Source organism: Garra rufa, chromosome 13 (genome assembly GCF_049309525.1).
Source record: "Garra rufa chromosome 13, GarRuf1.0, whole genome shotgun sequence".
NCBI lineage: Eukaryota > Metazoa > Chordata > Actinopteri > Cypriniformes > Cyprinidae > Garra > Garra rufa.
Genome location: NC_133373.1, coordinates 7,186,167 through 7,209,970, shown reverse-complemented (window position 1 = coordinate 7,209,970; position 23,804 = coordinate 7,186,167). Strand labels below are relative to the sequence as shown.

Sequence of the window (23,804 nt, the reverse complement as noted above, 5' to 3'; positions counted from 1 at the left end):
AAAGAAAGACATGAACATCTGGGATTACAAGGGGGTGAGTAAATTATCTATAAGTTCTTGCTCTGGAAGTGAACTTCTCTTTTAATGATGGATAACCTTTAGGTTTGAGATGCTCATGATGTTTTTAGAACAGGTTTCACCCTTGTGAAGTTGTACAAAAACATACTGTGGCTTTCAAAGCTTTGGTTTGTTTTCAACAGCTTTCTTTCCCTCCATTCATTCATATCTTGTTTCTATTAAACTGAATGGCTGAGTAAAAATCTGGTATGGTCATAAAAAGACCCTTTTCTCCGAAACTCTCGAACATTATCAGACATCGGGGCACAGATGTGAACTAGATTACCCCACGCTCCCCCCTAATATTCTTCTCCTGCTCTCTCTCTCTCTCTCTCTCTCTCTCTTTCTCCCTCACTCTCCAGACCACAAAAGAAAGAAATCATTGAGTTTCTCCCTTTTTATAAACACTCCCTCCCCTTCCAGTAGTCTCCAAATAGGGGCACAGACTTTCAGGTTCCCAAACTTTGTTGGAAGAAGTGAAAAGAAGTTTAGGGCAGGCTGATTATGTGTGCTCTACTTCTCTGCCTCTGAATGGCAAAGCTCTGAACATTTTGACCAGACACATGGCTCTACCTTGGGACATGGCAGAAGATTCTGGTGAGTTTTGTCAGCCTTTGGCTTGTGTTTCTACTTTGAAAACAAGACCTATGTCTTGATGAATATGGCAGAGCTAGTTTATGCATTTTTTTGCATTCATGGTCTAAATATTTGAGTGACCACTGATTTGAGTGCATGACTCAATATATCTTTATAAAATTCTTTTTAATTATGTGAATATCACCTTATTTTGTAAATATTCCGTGACAGCGTGAAGTGAGTTAATATGAGACTAAATTAAGCACAAAACAAGAAAAGAGGCTTTGTACTTTCCATTTAAAAATACTTGTGGCCTATTTGTGTAGTCTTCCAATATTGTAAATTACAGATGAGTTTCAGCACAAAAGTTAATATGACAGCTTCCAGACACTTGGCATTATTACTTAAGGCTTATCGTGACTTTTTATTTGGACTAGGCATCAGACTTTGTTATCATTAAAAAGATACTGCATTTCCTCAGCTTTGAACTGGTTTGGCATGCATTTTTAGAAATGACACAATGCTATTAAAAAGGTGCCCGGAGGAAACGTAAAGGTCAAACCTGCAGTTTAAATGGGCTTTTATGGATCCAATAGTATCATTTAAGTGTCTAAAAGGTTTAATTGTTTTCTCCGTCGTAAAACATTACAAGCTCTGGATTGGCAGTGTGGGCAGTTTTGCATGGGATAAAAACAGCGACTAATCAAATCAAGATGATTGTGTCATTGTTCATTGACAATGTTGATCAGTAAATCTAAAAATAATTTCTGCATATGATGGCCATTTGCTCTGCTTGGTCAAGGAACAATGTGCATCATTCCGTGACATAAAAAGCAGTATTCAGTAACAGTTTCAGTATTTCTTCTTCTCATCTCAATGCATTTGACACTTTCAAACTTAAGCTAAAAAAGTCTTGCAAAAACATTTCAGTATTTAATTTTCACAATAATAAAAGAGATTCATTTTCTCAAGTGCTTCGGGACTAAATGAGAAATAAATCACTGCTTTCATCATTGCATGCACAGCAGAGCAGAAGTTCATTACAGGCTGAGTCGGTCGGCTGAGTTACAGATATTATCCTTCCTCCATGAAACACAAATGTCAATCAGCAAGCATGAACAACAAATTACTGCTGTAGAGAAGCAAAGATGCTCTTGATGGTACTCCTCTAAATTGTTCTGTACTAAAAGAGCTTGATAGTGTCTTTGTTTTTTAAAATGTAAAAAATACAAACAGTGTCTGTTTCACAAAAGATTCTTTGTGGCAAAAGATAAAAAGGTAAGAAAGAGATGGTTCTTTAAAGAACCTTTGACTGAATAGTTCTTTGTGGAACCAAAAATGGTTCTTCTATGGCATCGCTGTGAGGAAACTTTTAAAGCACCTTTATTTTTACAGGTTAAGCCTTTAAAAAAGATAATCCACATAATTTATTTTTTACACTAATGCTAAAAATAAAAACACACAAGCAGAAAATTTAAATTTTCATGCTGGCCAGAACATGCACAGGAAAGTATTTTTAGGCAAAGCGTGCTGAACTACCGCAGAATCCAAAAGTGCTCACACTGTGGAAAAGAGCTGCCGTCTACCCTCGAAGACTGATATCGCATTTCGCACATTTCCAGATGTTGAGAGGAGTGTTGGGACGCCCTGGAGTAAGACAGGACACTGAAATAAATTGTGTGAGTTGTTAGTTTAGTTACATCTGGAGACATGAGAGATGAGATGATGAGAGAGCAGTGTACTGCCCTGTTTATTTTATTATTCAACATAAAAATGAATCTTTTAAATTTATAAAACCATTTAAAATACTCATGATCATTCAAGATTAATCCAAGATTTTGATCTGAGGTTTTCTGATGCTGAGGGTGCTGTAGAAACTAAAAGGAAAGAGTCTTAAGAGTCTTAATGTGTGATTGTATTATTTAAGACAGGGCTCACACTTTTTCTTTGAAAGAGTGAGGAAAGAGAGTGAGAGCGGGGTAGAGGGCACTCATCCTTGTAGATGGAAGACTAAACAAACAGCCTCCCCTTTCCAGAGAGGTCATGTGCTACACCTCAGGGCCCTTACATAAATGAATGTGCTCGCTACACACACAGCAGCAGGAAGCCCCCCTCCACATGCTCCGGAAACCCCTGTAAAAGTCTACTGCTTCATTTAGCATTCACAGTACAGTTGGCAGACAGTATAGTTTCAAAAATACAGCAACTTCTTTCATCCTTCGACCTCTTAGGATTTTTATAGGGTTAGGGTTAGGGTTAAATTATAGGAGGATATGTGTATTTTTCGTATACTTTTCCGTAAGCATTTTAATATTCCGTAAGCGTTTTATACTATACTATTATTTTGATTACATGAAATTGTTTCATTCTGTGAGCTACTGGCGCTACCTGTTGCTATTTTTACTTCAACACAACTTGGAAAATATAATACTGATACGCTGACCTCAGTTACTCGGATAGCTTACAGGTATGAAGCGTAGGGTTAAACCAAATGCGTACCATCGATTTTTCCTCACAAGGAGTCTAAACGCCCCTGGATATCCATTGAAATCCACTGAGAAACTCCTTCAGTGGCTGCAGCGTCATGACGAGCGTCTGCATGTTTATATCCTGCCATTTCTCAGCTCTTTCAGTAGCTGTGGTCTACTAAAAGCCTCAAAGGCATCAGGGCTAAAGTGGAGAGAACAAAGACACTGGTCTTTAGAAAGTTTTAGTCATCTACAGGCATACTCCCATTCTTTTTTATCGCTAGGAAAGCAGTGAAGACTTACATCACTTCTCTTGTTGCCCTTTGACTGAAAATTACAAGGAAAAGCCACACAATGAGGTATCATGTCAGTATTTTATTTTCCAAGTTGTGCTGTGGTAAAAATATCAACAGGTAGTGCCAGTAGCTCACTGAGTGTAATTATTTGACGTCATTGAAATAATGGCGCCCACCTTAGTTCAAAATATGTATAAAATGATGTGGATTTTTTAAAATAACATAAATCTACTACATATTTCAGTAAGAGACATTATTTATGTTATATTAAGCCTTAATACCCGGGGTTCCTTTTAAAGTCTTAATTCAACAAAAAATCCTGAAAAAAAAAGTTTCCACAAAAATGTTACGCAGCACAAACATTTCTATTGAAGTTTGTTTCTGCCATGGAAATAAATAATTAAATAAGGTATTTCTGACCTTTATTCCTCACAATTCAGACCTTTTTTTCTTGTAATTCTAAGAAAGTTTCAATTGTGGTGCATATATTCACACTTCTGAAAAGAAAAACAATTGCAAGTGAGGGAAAAACTCAGAAAGTCAGTGACTTTTTTCTCAGGTCGGTGAGTTTATATGTCACAATTTTTTAGTATGTGGTGGAAAAAGGCTAACAGATTTCAGCACTGATAATAATAATAATGGAGTGTCTATGTACACTAAGTGCAAATAGCCCACCTTGTTGGCAGAGGCTATTTACACTAACTCGTCCCACCAATGTGTCATTGCGATAGTCAAAACTACTAAATATGGATGTTTATAGTCAGTTTCAGTGGTGCAGAGGATAATTTGCGTGTTTCACTCTTTTCGACGCAGCCGATCCGGGTTCAAATCCCCCTAAGGCAAACTTTTTTTCTCCCTTTTCAAACCTTTTATTATATCAGAAAGGCATTTATTTTCAATAAAAATAAAGGCCATAACTGAAAAGTTGAAAATAAAGTAGGGTAGGTGCAGAGAGGGCTTATATTGTCCCAATATGACAGTACCATTTAATAAAATGAATTAAAACTATAATTTACACTCAGTAATTCAATTCAACTGCTGATAATTCAGTTTTGTCATCACAGGAATAAATTACATTTTAAAATATATTTAAATAAAAAAAGTTATTTAAAATTGTAATACTATTTCACAATATTACTGTTTTTGCTGTATCTTTGATAAAAATACATGTAGAGAAACTTTCAAAAACATTCCAATTTTTGAACAATACTGAATAGCTTCCATTGAGGAAAAGTTTTGGTCCGTTCTCATAGAAAAATATCACTTGAACGTCTGTTTATTTCTTCGCAGATGAGGTCAGAGCTTTGCAACAGTGGTGATTGTGTGAAAAAGCTCTGTCCGGCTTTGCGGGGATCAAGAGGGACCTCACATTTGTCATCGCTTGGGTTCTCATCCATCACTCCGTCAAGTCCCGGGTCATAGAGGCTACTCCCTCTTCTGGGTCATGATGAGGCTTCACTCTACTCTAGGCACTTGGCTCTTCACACTCCTAGTGATGCCAGTTTACTGCCAGAGTGGTGATGATGGAGAGTGGGGATCAGGTGACGTCTCTGGGACTGCGATCACTGGCAACTCCTCCGTTTCAGTCTTGCATGCTGTCGGGGATGAGCCAGACAGGACCAAGCCGGTTTTTCAGAGCCTGCCAGAGACAGAAGGCGGCGACTGCTATGTCAACTTCCACACCAGCCAAGTCATGTCAAGGCGGTTACGAGCTTTCAGAGAGGAAGTTGCTTATCTAAAAGCCCTTCAACATGGGAACCAAGCAGTAATGGAGAATCTGGTCCAATTTGTAGGAGCAGAGATGGGAGATCAACGCTACGAGGAGGTGATCCAAGAGAACATTGTTGGAATCAAGGAGGATCACGTGAGCTGTGAGAGCGTGGTCACAAAAGCAGTGGAGGAGCTGGAGAGTCAGCTGGAGGGAGACGCTCAAGCCACTTTAGCTGGAATTCGGAAGTGAGTTGAATCTTAATAAGACAATCATGCGCTCTTGTCTTGAAGGCAAAACAAAAGGTTTTTTAACTATTTAAAATGCTTTAAGGCAACAAACCAGAATAATAAGGAAGAGAGAAGAAAGTCTAATACATATGCGAAACATTTAGTGTCAAAATTGTTGATCACAGATGGTGAAGAAAAAAAAGAAAGGTCACCTTAGACCTTACACCTTAGAGAATCTGCATAATGTTGATTATTTTACCAAAATAAGAGATATTTCACATAAAAGATGTTTACATGTAGTTCACAAGAGAAAATATTAGTTTCATTTATAAAAATGACCCCATTCAAAAGTTTACATACCCTTGATTCTTAATACTGTATTGTTACCTGAATGATCCACAGCTGTTTTTTTTTAAGTAATAGTTGTTCATGAGTCTCTTGTTTGTCCTGAACATTTAAACCGCCTGCTGTTCTTCAGAAAAATCCTTCAGGTCCCACAAATTCTTTGGTTTTTCAGCATTTTGTGTATTTGAACCCTTTCCAACAATGACTGTATGATTTTGAGATCCATCTTTTCAGATTGAGGACAACTGAGGGACTCAGATTACAGAAGGTTCAAACGCTCACTGATGCTCCAGAAGGAAAAATGATGCATTAAGAGCCGGGAGGTGAAAAATGTAACTTATTTTGTCCTCTAGGAAACATATCTTCTGTACAAAGTATCTTCTGAAAGGCAGTACTAAATGAAAAAATATGATGTTTTCGCAGAAAAAGACAAAATGTACACATCTTAATTCTGTTCAAAAGTTAACACCCCTGGCTCTTAATACATGTTTCCTTCTGTGTCACATGATTTGCTGCTCAGAAACATTTTTTATTATTATCAATGTTGATAAAGTTGTGCTGCTTAATACTTTTGTAGAAACATTTTGAATATCTTTAGTGTGTCTTTTGGTCAATTTATTGATTAATTAATTATTAATTAAAATATATTAAATATAAATCTGATTAATTCTTAATATATTTTATAACATTATTTTTTGTATAAATAAAATATAGAGTTATATAATTTATAGACCTTAATATTTTAATTGTCAGCTTAAGAGTGTTTCAAGGCTGCATGCATACAGTAACACTTCCAAGGTAAAAGATAATAAAAAATTAAACTTTCAGGGAAACTGTTCAAATGATTCTAAACAAGAAATATATGCTTATAAACAGTCATGAGTTTTAAAAAAACTTGTAGCTTATAGAGCTTCAGGCTAACCACAATGACGCGACTTCGATTCTGGTCTCTGCGTTTTCCATCACCAGTCTGGACAGTTGGAAGGAATGTGAATTTTAGCCCCTTTGAGGCCCCTGGTTCAACAAAAACTAAGCAAGGAGGCCCCTGTTTTTTACCTTCTTGTCCTCTCATCCATTCTCTCTCACTTTGTATTTTCTCTCTCATGGATTATTTCTGATGTTGTCTACTTTATGTCTTTATCTAAGAATAAAAGAGGAGTCCCTTGCCTTTGAAGAAATGCTGCGTACCGCGAGGGACATCGCCACTCGACTGGAGAGCTCCTCACGAACCCTGCATGTGGAGATGATTGAACAGCTGAGAAAAAACACGAGACAGCGGCGCAAAACGAAATGACTCGGTGGGAAGCCATCCAACCTGGAAAAACAGAATAAAAGTGTTATATGACATGTCACATCTCTATTTATCCACAATGTTTTATTAACAGTAAAACAATGATGTCACCCTAAACAGCCCCTTGCCAATGTTTTTTAGAAGCAATATTGTCAGAGAATAGACTTTTCTCTTGTCCGATGTTCATTTGTGAGCCATAATGAAAACGTCATGGCTTTGTGTACAAGAAAACTGAAAAAATGATCTTGGCAGTGAGGTGATATCTTAAAAGAATATTCTCTTCCAAGTACAGACAACCCCGCAGCTATGGTCTGGCTGTCTTGGCGCTAGGGAGCAGATGGTGAAAATACTGTATGAGGGTCTGGAAATCTGCAAGCATGAACTCATACGTTGGAGGGAAAGAGAGAGCAAGACGGAGAAAGAAAAAAGAAGAAAAACAAGGACAAGGCAGTGATGTCACTGAGGAATAAAGAAAAGCTTGGCAGCTTGGAGCCAGAATCTAAAGAATCAGATGAAGAAATCTTTGCGACTGAAGAATGTTGTTTTAAAATATTTTGAGATGACTCTAGTCAATGATTAAAATGTACGTATGCTGTTAAAGTATAAGTGTATTACTCTAGTAAGTTGTGGTCACTTTTGATACGTCTGTTTCTTTATGCCGTTCCGTTTGTTATGCTGGTAGCTATTATGTTCATAGATACAGCTTGTGTGAAAGACTGAATTTCAGTGATGAACTAAATATTGAGAATTGTAGATTTATTAACTGTTGATGGTTCATTTTGACTAACTAAAGTTAATAGGTGGATACGTACAGCACAAGATATTAGCCTAATATTTCACCTACCTGACCGGAAATGATAAGAGCAAACATGAATGTTGTCACGATTCTTGCCCTGGATATCCTGGTTCAATTTGGCCAACCACAAACGCCTTTTGTTCCTCAGACAGTTTTTTGATTTGCCTTACAATTCGCCTTGATTTGTTACGACTTTTGGCAGTCTGTAGTAGGCTACGCTGAATATTTTTCCCATTCTGAACGATTAGTATAGCCCAAACATGACAATAACTGACTATTTTCAGCAGCAATAATATGCAAAATATGCGAGCTTTGTTCCTTCAGTGACATTGTTTACATTCCTTGCCGTTAATATGGCCGATTGAATTTGTGGAAGATTGTCAGGGTATCAGGTTTCCAGTCCTGTGAAATAATGTATGAAAATAGGGAATCTAAAAAAGGTAATGGAAAAAGTCATATAAACTATTGTAGTCAATCCATCTAATTCTATAACGGGGAAGTACGGCTCTGTGGGCGACACTTCCGGTTGCTATTGGGAAATTATGAGAAAAATAACAAAGTGCAGTAAACAGTAAAACCGTATATATCTATGAGTAAAACTGTTTGCACTACAAACCATTGTGTTCATAAGTAAGATAATACTTTAAAATAATATGGCAAGACGCCAATTTGCAATATGAAGCAGCAAAGTCAGACATACAATTTACAAATGGCCCCTGCTCTTACAGGAAAAATAAGGATTTTTTCCTTAGCTAGAAATTGCTCTTGAGAATGTGAACTCTTTACATTGATCCAGTTACCTCAATGACTGTAAATATGCCAATTTAAGGAATTGCTTAGACTGCTTGTATTAGAAACATTTATGTAACGATAGCAATGAGACATAATTACCGACTACTTGTTCGTTCCGGTTTCATCGTCTGTGTGTTTAATTAGCATAATCATTATTAATAATAGATGTTTCTGTCTCCAAAGTCATTCACAGTAAAACTGCGCTTCAGTTCTACCTTCTGAGTTCTCCATCAGCATTTATTCAACTACCCTGACCTCTAGTGGTGATTAACTACAATAACAATCACTTGATGCAATACATTGGCCCTTTTTTTGACAAGGTTTGTCTCCATGCGAGTTCGAAATTAAACGTATTTATTAATTATGAGTTAATTGTGTTGTTTTTTAATTAAAAAACATTCAGATTTGTTAGAAATAGAAATCGGGCAATTCGAAATGTGGTCAAGCTCGTGAATTTATGATGTGGTCCCTCCCTCCCTTTCTGCCTGACATGAAAGTGGATAGGCGGACTGAGAGAGAGATGCTCATTCTGGAGTAAACCCTGGAAACAGCAGGAGCCAGGTCATGAGTGCATCTATACACTTTGTGACACAAATGGAGTTACTCTGGGAGATATCTACTTCTAATAATGCTTCTTTTTGGAGGCACATGAAAATAAATAATACTTTTGCAGGACGGAATCTGCGTTCCTGATCTTCCGCTGAACAGGTGCGCAAAACTTAAACTCATCGTCGCGATTTTTCACGTAGAGAGGGGGAAACTTCGAGTTTGGATAAATATGGATAAACACTGGATTTGTGCAACTTAATTCGAAACACTTCTACGAAAAACAGATATTCGCCAGAGCCTAAAATACACGTGGGAATGGGGGAAACAAAACTTGACTTGGTGAGAACATCTCACCCTAAATACAACAACCAGCCCCAGAAGTAGAGTATGACACCACAACAGAAAACACAGAAGCAACTGAATTATACGGAGACTGTCGAGTGGAATGCAAATGAAAATATAGAAATGCAATGAAAGTAATTGGCTGTAAGATGGAGCGCTTTGACAAACCGCGGTTCTTCCTGAGGATTACTCTTCTCTGCACTATCCTATGTGAGTCAAGTAAGTTTCACTTCTGATTTTTTCACATTCCCCCTAAATATTGCTTGAGAAATAAGTTCTAGTCCAAGCTGACTAACAGCATAAACTTGTTTTTACTGGTCAACCTGCTAGCATTTTCCAAAAGCCATACTGACCACCTCAATCTAGCTTGGCGGTTTTGTTGGTCTGTCCAATTTAACCAGAAACGCAGAGTTTATATTTGGTTGTTTTATGTGTGTTTAGGCATTTCCAATGTGCATCGATTAATTTGTGACCCTGGACCACAAAACTAGTCAAAAAGGTTACATTTTTTTCGAAATTGAGATTTACATCATCTGGAATCTGAGGGTGCAAAACAATTGAAATATTGAGAAAATCACCTTTAAAGTTGTCCAAATGACGTTCTTAGCAATGCATATTACTAATCAAAAATTAAGTTTTTATATATTTGCAGTAGGAAATTTACAAAATATCTTCATGGAACATGGTCTCTACTCAATATTCAAATGATTTTTGGCATAAACAAATCGATCATTTTGACCCATTCAATGTATTCTTGATTTGATCAATTATAATCAAACTAAAAAAACTCAAAACATCCAACTTAATCCGTTTTTCATCTGGTCACAATGGGAGACCAGCTTATTTTAAACTAGCTAAGACCAGCAAAGCTGGTTTAGATGCAGGCTTCCACATATCCAGAGTCAGAAATGTGTAGGCATTAGAATGGCACGCACGATTGCCAGTAAAATGAAATGTCCTCTCCACGGCCAAGCTGGCGCTTAAATCAAGGCAGATTTATTGGGCTTGCTCATCACTCTGCGTTTACGCTCGCACTCTCCACGAGCGTCTCTTCATTTATGTGGCCGCTCGCTGTCAGCAGCCGCTGGACTCCTGATGAATGAATATCACTGCGGGCATCTGACGCTTGCAGCTGGATGCACTTTACCGCCGCTATTTGCATCGGATTTGCTTAAGAACATCCCGAGCTTTGGAAAGTTTCCAGAGTTTAACGGAGATACACGAAGAAGAAGGTCGACATCCAATTTCAGGTCCGAGGCTTTGATCTAACAGCCTACAAGACTGTATAGTGAAATCCGTCCACCTGCTCTGCTCCTCACAGACTGGAGAACAGATGCGCTGTTATCGCTGTTTGAGAGGCGGACTCAGACTTCACCGTTCCAACCTGGAATTTAGAACGAGCCTAGAATTCTGATGTTCGTTTACAGTAAATGCACACACACACACACACACACACACACACACACACACACACACACACACACACACACACACACACACACACACACACACATGTTGGGTTTACATGTTTTATGGGGACATTCCATAGGCGTAATGGTTTTCATACTGTACAAACCGTATTTTCTATGGGCCTACACCTACCCTACACCTAAACCTAGCCCTCACAGGAGATTGTGCACACTTTTACTTCCTCAAAAAAACTCTTTGAGCATGATTTATAAGCTTGTTTCCTCATGGGGACCTGAGAAATGTCCCCACAAGGTCAAAATCTACTGGTATTCCTTTCCTTGTGGGGACATTTGGTCCCCACAACGTGATGAATACCAGGTACACACACACACACACACACACACACACACACACACACACACGTTGGGTTTACATGTTTTATGGGGACATTCCATAGGCATAATGGTTTTTATACTGTATACAAACCGTACTTTCTATGGTCCTACACCTACCCTACACCTAAACCTAGCCCTCACAGGAGATTGTGCACACTTTTACTTCCTCAAAAAAACTCATTGTGCATGATTTATAAGCCTGTTTCCTCATGGGGACCTGAGAAATGTCCCCACAAGGTCAAAATCTACTTGTATTCCTATCCTTGTGGGGACATTTGGTCCCCATAACGTGATGAATACCAGATACACACACACACACACACACACACACACACACACACAAAATTACTAGGGTAGCCATAGTTACTACAGTTATACTTCCTTGAGAATTTTTTAGTTATACCTGTGCAGTAAACCTTTTTATAATAAAACTTTTATTATATAAAATAAAAAAGTTTCAAATAAATGCAGGTTTGGTGAGCAGAAAAGACTTCTTTAAAAACATTTAAAATCCTTCTGTTCAAAAACTTTTGACTGGTAGTGTACATGTATACATAAATAAATAAATTCAATCAATTTTAATCTACATAAGCATTTTAATTTTATATTTTATTCAGAATTGTATTCAAGTGAAAATGTTATTTAATAAAAAATAAATGTTTTAGTAAAAAATAAAGCTTTTTACTAATAATACAGTGTTGGGGAATAACTAGATGCATGTAACAGAGTTACGTAATTTAATTACAAAATACATGTAACTGTAATCTGTTACAGTTACTGAGAAAAAAAATGTGTAATTAAATTAGTTACTTATAAAACTTTTTAACAGTTACGAAGGGGGTACATCTGAATATTGCTAGGATATGTTGAAAAATATTAATTTGTTGCTTTCCTTGTTTTAGATGTGCATGATGCCTCCTGCCATTTAAAGGCCATTTAGTAAAGTAATGCTATTCTGACGTATTTGATTGGTTCTCTTCTTTGAATTTGCAGCACATCAAGTCTGCCAATTACATCAATTGATATTTAATACTGAAAGCTTTAGGGTACAGCCTGCCTGAGAGCTGCCACCATTGCGAGTGATAAAAGAAATGCGCTCCAGTGCTGAAAATCTAAAAATAAAAAATAAAAAGACCTCAAAGTAAAAAGACGTGCTAAAGTCTGATTTTGTAATGGCTGTGTGTTTAAATTAAATTAATATAATTTACTTCAAGTGATTAAGGATTTTGAAAGTCTTGAGTACTCTAAGGTTAACCCTACCTGCTTTAAATGTTTAAAAATTATTAACAGTTAAAAATATTAATTAGAATCTTAGAAGAGTGATCAAAAAGGAATCGAATGTAATCAGTTACTGTACATTACCTTAATACAGTAATTGAAATAGTTACATTACTTATTACATTTTAAACAGAGTAACTTGTAATCTGCAATCTATTAATTTTCCAAAGTAACTTTCCCAACACTCTATATATATTAGATATAAGTTAGATAGGCTGTTCTCTTCTAAAAATCTAAAATCCCCAGCCCCAGAGTAATAATAGCTTTGAACCGCACGGCCTGTCCATAATATGCTTTAAAAAAGCAAGAAATGTGCCAGAGGTGAGAAAATATTTTCCTCCCCGTCTGCAGGACGCTGACTGTAGTCGCTAGATGTGCTTGGGTTTCATATCATGTCCCACAGTGCTAATGCCCTGTGGTGCAGACCCTAAATCTGACTTGTTAATGACATGTTGTCATTCGCCCAGAGTGTGACTCATAGTGCCAGCATCACCCAAGGGAGCTCAGTTCTCCACACAGCAAATGACTGCGCTCAGAGAGCAGCTCCAGCCACGCTACAGCACTCAAATAGCAGGCCTGACACATAGTATGTGCAAACACTGTCCTCAGGGTTCTGTGTTAATGCCTCCTCAGCTCAGAGATGAGACCTGAGTGGGATGGCTTAATGGTGTCTAGACTCTGTCCTGCATAGGTGTCAACCAAAGGTGCAGCGATTACAGGATGCCTCCTCCTGGAAAAAGAAGAGAATCAGTCATCATTCACTTAGACACACTGGCCCACGTATCATTAAAAATGGTTGGCTTCTCTCACGTATCAGGTGTTTGAAGAAATGTTCTCAAGAGCATTTTTCCTCAATGTGTAGGTTCAAATGAAAACTTAAATAGTGAACACTGAATGTATTAATTATACAATAGTTAGTTATTGCTCTCAAACCAAATAGCGTTCCAGCTTACCCAGAAGCACTGAAATGTTCCACTGTTTGTATTTCTCTGCCTTTCTGTGTTTGCACGTTGCAGCTGTGTCAGTAAACATGTAATATCTACTGAGTACTACATTCGTGACCCAGGACCACAAAACCAGTCATAAGGGTCAATTTTTTTTTAATTGTTGGTATAGAACAGTATTTGGCCGAGATACAACTATTTGAAAATCTGGAATCTGATGGTAAACAAATCCAAATACTGAGAAAATTGCCTTTAAAGGAGTAGTTCACTTTCAGAACAAAAATTTACATATAATGTACTCACCCACTTGTCATCCAAGATGTTCATGTCTTTTTTTTCTTCAGTCGTAAGGAAATTATGTTTTTTCAGGATTTCTCTCCATATAATGGACTTCTATGGTGCCCCCGAGTTTGAACTTCCAAAATGCAGCTTCAAAGGGCTCTAAACGATCACAGCCGAGGAAAGAAGGGTCTTATCTAGCAAAACGATGGGTTATTTTCTAAAAAAAAATTACAATTTATATACTTTTTAACCTCAAATGCTCGTCTTGTCTAGCTCGGCAAGACGAGCGTTTGAGATTTAAAAGTATATAAGTTGAAAATGTTTTTAGAAAATAACCAATCATTTCACTATATAAGACCCTTCTTCCTCGGCTGGGATCATTTAGAGCCCTTTGAAGCTGCATTTAAACTGCATTTTGGAAGTTCAAACTCAAGGGCACCATAGAAGTCCATTATATGGAGAGAAATCCTGAAATGTTTTACTCAAAAAACACAATTTCTTTACGACTGAAGAAAGAAAGCCATGAACATCTTGGATGACAAGGGAGTGAGTTCTGTAAATTTTTGTTCTGAAAGTGAACTACTCCTTTAAAGTTGTTCAGATGAAGTTCTTAGTAATGCATATTACTAATCAAATGACATTTGTGAAGTAAGTGCAAAACCTCTATAAATGGATTGGCGTTTTAAATGATCTGTGGTAATTTTTTGTTGTTTATTGTTTGTGAACTTTCAGCTTCATGCTACTCACAGCAGAACTACTCTCTTTTTGCAGTTTGCACTCTATCATTAATAACATTTCGTTATTTTGTCTGAAAAAGTTACATAATGTAACTTTAGCAGCGCGCTATAGTAAGCAATGTTATGTGCCAGAGCGCTTGTTTAATGTTTACATAGAAAAGCAATGCAGTGAATACAAAAATGTGTTCTGTGTGAGCTATTTCTGCAATAAAAATTTGGTATGGGATATTTTTAATTCAGCAACTCATTCCTTCAAACACAATGTTTCAATCAGGAACTAAAACACGAACTTGATTGGAGACGTGAAGGCGGAACGTTTTTTGTAAGTATTTTCGCTGTCGGACCAACAGACAAGGTAACAGGCAATAGCCTATTGCTGTTTTCGACTGTAATTAGTATACCTGAGGAACTCAGCAGATGATTTGTAAAAAAAAAAACAAAAAAAAAAACAGCACTCTTCGCACATGATATTGCTGAAGTTTAAGTGTGTGGAATAATTCGCCTGGAAACATTTTTGAGCAAATCCATTACAGTCGACGGCTGAGAAGTGATGATGCGTGTAATTATATATGATTAAAGAAATGAATGGGAGTTAATCCCCTGATGAAGCGCTACTATATGTTTTAGTTATTTAACATGCAAATAGTGCGGTCAGTGAGCCCTAGATAAATTAATAGACTCTGTCCTATTAGTTCATTTCATTATTTAAATTCTAGCTCTGTAAATTCACACGCTTGCTTCATAATTTGTCATGCCACACTCAAATCTATACGAAAACTTTCCAAATAAGCTGAGCGGGCGAAACCGTTTACAGCTTCTCCAGCAATCTGAATGTTTTGGCACTTCGGTAATGAAGCAAGTTCAGTATCAGATGATGTAATTTACTTTACGACTGCCATTTATATGCCAAGCTGTGGATAGGACAGTAGAACAATAATTTAAAATGCCTGCATTTTCTCACTAGCATATGCTTTAGTCGAAAATAGCTTTATAGGAGTCAATATAGACTGATATAGGTCTACAATATGTAAAATTTGAAACTGAGAGCTGAATAAATAAGCTTTCCATTGATGTATGGTTTGTTAGGATGGGACAACATCCTGGAACTATTTGAGAATCTGAAATATGAGGGTGCAAAAAATAATCTAAAAAATTACAAATTATCTTAATGGAACATGATCTTTACTTAATATCCTAATGATTTTGGCATAAAAGAAAAGTTGATAATTTTGACCCATACAATGTATTTTTAGCTGTTGCTATACATATACTGTATACCCGTGCTACTTAAGACTGGTTTTGTGGTCCAGGGTCACAAATATGTGTTCTGACCAACAAACAGCACCATTAGATGATCACAAATCTTACTAGGTTTGTAGTAAGATGTCTTATTTTCTTTTGAAGCATTTTGTTTGTCAAATTTAGTATTCATATTGCCCATTTAGAGTTTAATGTCTTCTTTTCTACTGTACTTGCAGTTTCTTGTTGTGAGAAGACTCATTCACACGCTGAAGATGAACTCTTTAAAAAGCTTTTTGATGGCTACAACAAGTGGTCAAGGCCTGTACCAAACACCTCTGATGTTGTCATTGTCAAGTTTGGTTTATCTATTGCCCAGTTGATTGATGTGGTAAGTTAAATGAACTATTTATTTGAATATATTTTCAAATGTAATTTATTTCTGTAAATGCAAAGCTGAATTTTCAGCAGCCATTACTCCAGTCTTCAATGTCACGTGATCCTTCAGAAATCGTTCTAATATGCTGATTTGCTTTTTATGCTTTTACTGTTACTGCTATTATCATTATTAAACTAATACTTTGTCAGATTGCAATGGAGGAAAACATCCCTTTGTCCTATTAGGTTACACACATTCAGAATGCTCTTCATTTTAAAACTTAAAAAAAAAATTATGAATCACTTGTAGTCAACACTTCACATGAATTCAGAGCAACTTTGTTTTGGCCCAAGGTTATCTAAAGCTTAGCATACTTACAATAACAATAAATAACAAAATGCCAGTCATTTTTTCATTTTGCTTGTGCTGAAATATTCATTCAGTAAAGGCAGTAACGCCAACCTCCTACTGTATATTGCCATATTAAGGGCCCTAAAACCTTAGAATCCTGATGAATTAGGGTAAATGGTCCTTGAAGGCTCCAAGTCCATCAGAAGATTAAAATTATAAGGTGTTTGTGACCTTTCTGAACCAAAAGCTTTCTGCTGGAGCAAACCCAGCATCCTGACTCATCTAATACCCACCGTCCTTCCATCTTTTTCTCCTCCACAGGATGAGAAGAATCAGATGATGACAACAAATGTCTGGCTAAAGCAGGTGTGTGCTGCAGGAAAGTTTTTATTTGGAATGAAGGGAAAAAAGTAATTATGTGGCAAAGTGATTAAATAATAATCAAAATAAAATTGGCAGATAAGTATAATGCTGGCAGACTTTTTTGTAGTGAATTAGTTTTTAATTTCCTGAACATTTGTGCGCTCTTGCTCAGGAGTGGAATGACTATAAACTACGCTGGAAACCTTCGGACTACGACAATGTGACATCCATCAGGGTTCCATCAGAACTAATCTGGGTCCCGGATATAGTTTTGTACAACAAGTGAGTAACGATTTATCTAAACTAAACAACACTCATAAATTCCTACAAGGTAAATGCAAAGAAATCAAGCCAGAGTGTAAGATGGTTACTGTAGAGTGCTGTGTAGACTGTTTAAAATGCCGAGTTGGTTCTCAGAAGCCACAAGCAGTGACATGATCTATAAGGTGTATGCAATTCCATGCTATTGGAAGGAACTGAAATGAACTCACACACTTCTTTAGACTGCCACCCACTGTTTGAATGTAGCACTACACCCAGCAGAGATTTCAAGAACTCTTTGTAGGCAGTTCACACTATGTAAGCCGGTTTCCGCCACTGAATATTAAAAAAAAAGGTCATTGCGACTTATCTCATAATTTTGACTTTTTTTCTTAGAATTGCATGATACAAACTCACAATTCTGACTTTTTTCTCAGAATTGTGAGATATAAACTCACAATTGCGAGTTATATAGTCAGAATTGCAAGATATAAACCCGCAATTCTGAGAAATAAAGTTGTGACTGTGTGATATAAGCTCGTAATTTTGAGTTATAAAGTCAGAGTTCCGAGATATAAACTCGCAATTCTAAGAAATGAAGTCAGAATGGTGTCATATAAACTCGCAGTTGTGAGTTACGTGAGAATTGTAAGATATAAACTTGCAATTCTGAGAACATATCAGTCTTTTTTTTTCTCCTCAGAACTAGACTTTATAACTCGCAATTGCAAGTTTATATCTCACAATTCTGAGAAAAAAGGCAGAATTTCTACATACAAAGTCGCAATTGTGATGAAAAAAAAGTCGCAGGTTTTTATTTCACAATTCTGACTTTATTTCTCGCAATTGCATTTATATTTAGCAATTCTGACTTTAGAACTCACAATTGTGTGTTTATTTCTCAAAGTTCTGAGAAAAAAAAGTCAGAATTGCAAGTTTTTATAATGCAATTTTGAGAATTCACTCAGGACGGTGTAGTTGTTATTCATTATTTATTTATTTGTCTTTTTTTTATTTCCTTATGTGCAGTATTGTCATATTATTCTTTATAATTGTGGCTTGTGGCTGGATACATTGCTAATATAATTTTGTTGGATGTAAGTTCAATGACAATAAACAATCTGAATCTGAAATAATTAACCACTTGTTGATCTTATCTACCACTTACGTGTTAATTTTATTTTTTTAATGCTTCATTATTTATCTTTAATGTACAGAATGTCATATAACTAAAATAACCCAATAACCAAATTCCTATAACCAAACTATAGTGTAAAATGGAACATTATTTATTTATTTGTTTATTTGTTTATTTATTTATTTATTTATTTAAATTGTGCTCATTTAATGTGAAAACATTAAAATATAAAAAATATAAAAACATTATATATATATATATATATATATATATATACACCCAAAAAATTCTGTCATTAATTACTCACCTTCATTTCGTTCCAAACCTGTAAGACCTTTGTTCATCTTCAGAACACAAATTAAGTTATTTTTGATGAAATTCAAGAGCTTTCTGACCCTGCATAGACTGGGACGCAAATGACACGTTCAAGGCCCAGAAAAATAGTAAGAACATCAATAAAATAGTCCATGTAACTCCCATGATTCTTAACTCAATCACGATGTCATCAAACTACGCCTTTGTTTCTTCATTTGTTTTGAATTTGTGCCCTCTAGTGGTGAAATACATATTGTGCCTTTTAAGTTGTAATTTTTGTTTTCTTTATGCACAAAAAGTATTCTTGTAGCTTCATAAATTTAGGGTTAAATTTAGGGTTATTTTAACAAAGTCCTTAGTACATTTCTGGGCATTGAACATGTTGCGTTGCTGTCTACTGAGGGTCAGAAAGCTTTTGGATTTCATTAAATTCTTAATTTGTGTTCCGAAGATGAACAAAGGTCTTAGGGGTTTGGAACAACATGAGCGTGACTAATTAATGACAGAATTTTCATTTTTGGATGGACTAACCCTTAAAGCAACACCAAAGAGGTTTTTTTTTTTACGTTAAAATAATGTTTCCGAACTCGTGTCAGTGGTTCATCAACTCATAACAGGGTGAAACGGCACTTCCGCATTCGCTTTGCGACCCTCTATCGGCCATAACAGCACTATGTAAGTTTGGGTCGTCGGGTAGCGGTTTTGTAGTTCAAATGAGACTACAAATGCGACTTGCTTTACGGAAAAAAAAATAGCAAACAATGTCATTATTATGTTTTATTTCGTTTTCATACTTTCATAAAGTCATGCAACATACTCTACCTTGTCACTGGACATATTTCCAAAGCCGGTCCTGGATAGCCTCCAAACAAACATGTGACGTGACAGTAGGCTAAATTATTTACAACAGCGGTAATGGACAATTCCGCTTCCAACCTGTAGAGGGAGCGAAGTTCTTTGGTGTTGCTTTAAAACCATTTGACTGTTTTTCCTTTAGTAAAGTAGAAACTGATCAAATAAATGTTGTTGTCCTCTTCAGTGCAGACGGAGAGTTTGCAGTGACCCACATGACCAAAGCCCACCTCTTCCACACAGGTAAAGTGCGCTGGGTTCCACCTGCCATCTACAAGAGCTCATGCAGCATCGATGTCACCTTCTTCCCCTTTGACCAGCAGAACTGCAAGATGAAATTCGGCTCGTGGACTTACGACAAAGCCAAGATCGACCTGGAGCGCATCGAGAATACTGTCGACTTGAAAGACTACTGGGAGAGCGGCGAGTGGGCCATCATCAATGCTGTTGGCACCTACAACACCAAGAAGTACGACTGCTGCCATGAGATCTACCCAGACATCACCTACTTCTTTATCATTCGCCGTCTACCTCTCTTCTACACCATAAACCTCATTATCCCCTGCCTGCTCATCTCCTGCCTGACCGTGCTGGTCTTCTACCTCCCGTCAGATTGTGGTGAGAAGATCACGTTGTGTATCTCGGTCCTCCTCTCGCTTACAGTCTTCCTGCTGCTCATCACAGAAATCATCCCTTCCACCTCACTCGTGATCCCACTTATTGGTGAATATCTCCTCTTCACTATGATCTTTGTCACCCTGTCCATCGTCATCACCGTCTTCGTGCTTAACGTCCACCACCGCTCGCCCAGCACTCATAAGATGCCCCGTTGGGTTCACTCGGTCTTCTTGGATTTGATTCCACGGTGGCTGTTTATGCGTAGACCTGCACCGGACAGCCGTCGCAGACAGAAACTCCTTCTCTTGCAGCGGCAGGGCCAAGGAATGACGTCACGGGTGCTTGGACCAGCAAACGCAAACCTCAGTACATCTACGAGCTGGTTCAGAGGGGAGAACTCTGGGGAGGACGAGTCCCGCAGACGCTTCTGTTATAAGGACTTAGAATTGGGAACGCTGTCCTCTGCGATCTCGCTTTCACTCCAGACTCCTTCACCCTGCCCTCTCGCCTCGACTCCACCTCCTCTACAGAAATTCGCCCCCTCTTCTAGACTTGAGTTGGGCATGGCTGCCAGGCAGCTTGGTGGAAGAGTTAACGTCGCAAAGCGGCCCGACGTGACATCAGATAACCTGGGGTTTCCTCTGTCACCCAGTGTCCTGCAAGCTTTGGAGGGGGTTCACTACATAGCAGACCACCTGAGAGCAGAAGATGCTGACTTTAGTGTAAGTTTCTTTCAGATTCCATATGAAAAAAAGTTTGAACACTAACTTTCAAAAGTTTTTTGATATTTTTGAACTTAGTTCAAAGTTTTTTGAGTTTATTTTTATCAAAATACAGCAAAAACAGCAATATTCTAAAAAATATTACAATTTAAAGTATATTTTCTATTTTTAAATGTAATTTATTCTTGTGATAGCAAAGCTAAATTTTCAGCAGCAAATACTTCAGTCTTCAGTGTCACATGATCCTCCAGAAATCATTCTAATATGTGACCCTGGACCACAAAACCAGTCATAAGGTTAAATTTTACAGAATTGAGATATATACATCATATGAAAGCTCAATAAATAAGCTTTCTATTGATGTATGGTTTGTTAGGATAGGACAATATTTGGCCGAGATACATCTATTTGAAAATCTGAAATCTAAGGGTGCAAAAAATCAAAATACTGAGAAAATCACCTTTAAAGTTGTCCAAATTAAGTTCTTAGCAATGCATATTACTAATAAAAAATTACATTTTGATAGGTTTACAGTAGGAATTTTACAAAAAATCTTCATGGAACATGATCTTTACTTAATTTCCTAATGATTTTTGACATAAAAGAAAAATCAATAATTTTGACCCATACAATGTATTTTTGGCTATTGCTACAAATATACCCCAGCGACTTAAGACTGGTTTTGTGGTCCAGGGTCACATATGTTGTTTTAATGCTCAAAAAGCATATTTATTATTACCAGTGTTGAAAACAGTTGTGCAACTTAATATTTTTGTGGAAACGTAATCAGTGTTTTCCAGCATTTTTGTGTATTTGAACCTTTTCAAACAATGACTGTATGATTTTTAGATCCATCTTTTCACACTGAGGACAACTGAGGGACTCATATGCAACTATTACAGAAGGGTCAAACGCTTACCGATTCTCCAAAAGGAAAAACATGCATTAAGAGCTGAGGGGTGAAAACTTTTGACAATACAGATGTGTACAATTTTCTTATTTTGCCTAATTATGTCAGTTTTTTTATTTAGTACTGCCATTCAGAAGCTACAGAATATAGTTTCCCAGAAGACAAAATAAGTTAAATTTACTCTTGATTTTCAATTTCAAAAAGTTTTCACCCCCCCAAGCTCTTAATACATTTTCTTCTGAAGCATCTGTGCGTGTTTGAACCTTCTGTAATAGTTGCATTTGAGTCCCTCTGTTGATCTCAAAATCATACAGTATACATAGTATACTGTTTACATAATATACAATGCCCTCCACTAATATTCGCACCCTTGGTAAATATGAGCAAAGGTGGCTGTGAAAATAGTTTGCATCATTTATCCTTTTGATCTTTCATTAAAAAATGAAACAAATTCAAACCTTTTCATTGAAGTAAAACAATAGAAAATGGCATAAAAATCTCATTATGAAATAGATGTTTTTCTCTAGTTCACGTTGGCCACAATTATTGGCACCCAATTATTGCAACGTCCCTTTCCCAAGATAACAGCTCAGAGTTTTCTCCTATAATGCCTGATGAGTTTAGAGAACACCTGACAAGAAATCAGAGACCAGGTCAGAAAACTGGGATGGACATGGCAGAAGCTTCATTTTGTGCTCAGTGACACATTTTTCTGTTGATTTTGATGTTTGTTTTGGATCAACCCAAACCCATCTGGTGCCTTTGCTGCCAAAAAGCTCTTTTTTTTTGTTTCCTCTGAGCATAGAAGCCAGTCCCATTTGAAGTTCCAGTCATGTCTGACAACTGAATACACTGGAGTTTGTTTCTGGATGCGCAAGAAGGATTTTTCCTGAAATTCTCCTGAAGACTGTCTGGTGATATAGGGGCTGTTTGATATTTTTTAGGCTTTCTGACCCCAAGATTTAATTATTATCAAGTCTTTGGCCACTCAAATTCTCCTCCTTACTGTGCATTAGGATGATATAGACACACATCCTCTTCCAATCAGATTTGTAACATCTTTAGTTGATTGGTACTTCTTAATTATTGCCCTAATGGTGGAAATGGGGATTTTCAGTTTTTTAACAGCCACTTTTTATTTTGTGAAGCTCAACAATCTTGTTATGCACATCAGAACTATATTCTGTGGTTTTACTCCTTGTGAGGGCATTTGGCCTTTGTGCTTCCTCATATTTATAATCATGTGGAACAGAAAGTCATGGCTGGACAATTAATGCTCTAGTCACCCTGCTATGCTAAAAAATGTAAATATGAATGGGAATATACTTCAGAGGTATTTTACTCTAGGGGTATGAAAAATTGTGGCCAATGTGCATTGGAGAAAAACATTTATTTCATAAAGTTGTTAGTGCTATAATATTCCACTCATTTGTCTTATCTCTCCACACAGGTGAAAGAGGACTGGAAGTATGTTGCGATGGTAATAGACAGAATCTTCCTATGGATGTTCATCATAGTTTGTTTGCTGGGCACAATTGGACTTTTTCTCCCACCCTGGCTCGCAGGCATGATCTAGAAAATACACAAGTGAGTACATTATATGAAGAATAAGGACTTCTAAATTATGAGCTTCCACAGGAAGAACCAGCATGGGGACACAACCCCCATTCTAGCAGGAAACATAAGTGCTGAGTTTTCCCCTGCATGGGGTCAGATGCATGTTTGACATCAGGAATGTGGCATTCAATACCTGACACTTTCTTAGGTCAGATATTGAGAGGAGAGCCAAAAATTAAAGAAGCTTGTCTATGAAAACGCTTGTATTTGAATGTATAACCTTAAATATTATTGTCAAAATTAAAAGTGCCAACTGGAAGAGATTCTGGCTTACTGTAACCGATTACACAAATAAAATCACTGAGGTTGGTATTTCTCACGACTTGTTACTATCTATATCAAAGAGTGCACATTAAAGTACGGCCCTATGATTTCTGATGTGGACAACACAGACAGAATCACAAAATCAAGTCATAAAAATGGAATTTACTGTATTTGTCAAATTTTGGATGAAAATTTGAGGGTGGAAAAACTTTTTTCAGGGCCTTAAAAATAAAATTAAAAAAAAAAGTTTCTGTTGAATAGTGTATGTTTCTAGCCTAG

General features: G+C 36.9%; 2 protein-coding genes across 4 annotated transcripts; both read left to right on the top strand.

Annotated features, from left to right (window-relative positions):
* The first annotated feature begins 478 nt into the window (after positions 1-478).
* On the top strand, positions 479-7,590 carry LOC141283699 (uncharacterized). 2 transcript variants are annotated; one of them, XM_073817014.1, is made up of 4 exons: positions 479-654; positions 4,688-5,353; positions 6,827-6,978; positions 7,264-7,590. In XM_073817014.1, the coding sequence occupies exons 2-3, from the start codon at positions 4,842-4,844 to the stop codon at positions 6,972-6,974; spliced, it is 660 nt and encodes a 219-aa protein (XP_073673115.1). In that variant the 5' UTR covers positions 479-654; positions 4,688-4,841; the 3' UTR covers positions 6,975-6,978; positions 7,264-7,590. The 2 variants fall into 2 exon arrangements, with proteins under 2 accessions (XP_073673115.1, XP_073673114.1); XM_073817013.1 differs by having other exon boundaries at positions 6,827-7,590.
* A 1,516-nt stretch (positions 7,591-9,106) lies between these two features.
* Positions 9,107-23,724, top strand: chrna2b (cholinergic receptor, nicotinic, alpha 2b (neuronal)). Of its 2 annotated transcripts, none has more exons than XM_073852911.1 (6): positions 9,107-9,660; positions 15,975-16,126; positions 16,787-16,831; positions 17,001-17,110; positions 19,582-20,734; positions 23,095-23,724. In XM_073852911.1, the coding sequence occupies exons 1-6, from the start codon at positions 9,579-9,581 to the stop codon at positions 23,218-23,220; spliced, it is 1,668 nt and encodes a 555-aa protein (XP_073709012.1). In that variant the 5' UTR covers positions 9,107-9,578; the 3' UTR covers positions 23,221-23,724. The 2 variants fall into 2 exon arrangements, with proteins under 2 accessions (XP_073709012.1, XP_073709011.1); XM_073852910.1 differs by having other exon boundaries at positions 9,107-9,669.
* Positions 23,725-23,804: the final 80 nt, after the last annotated feature.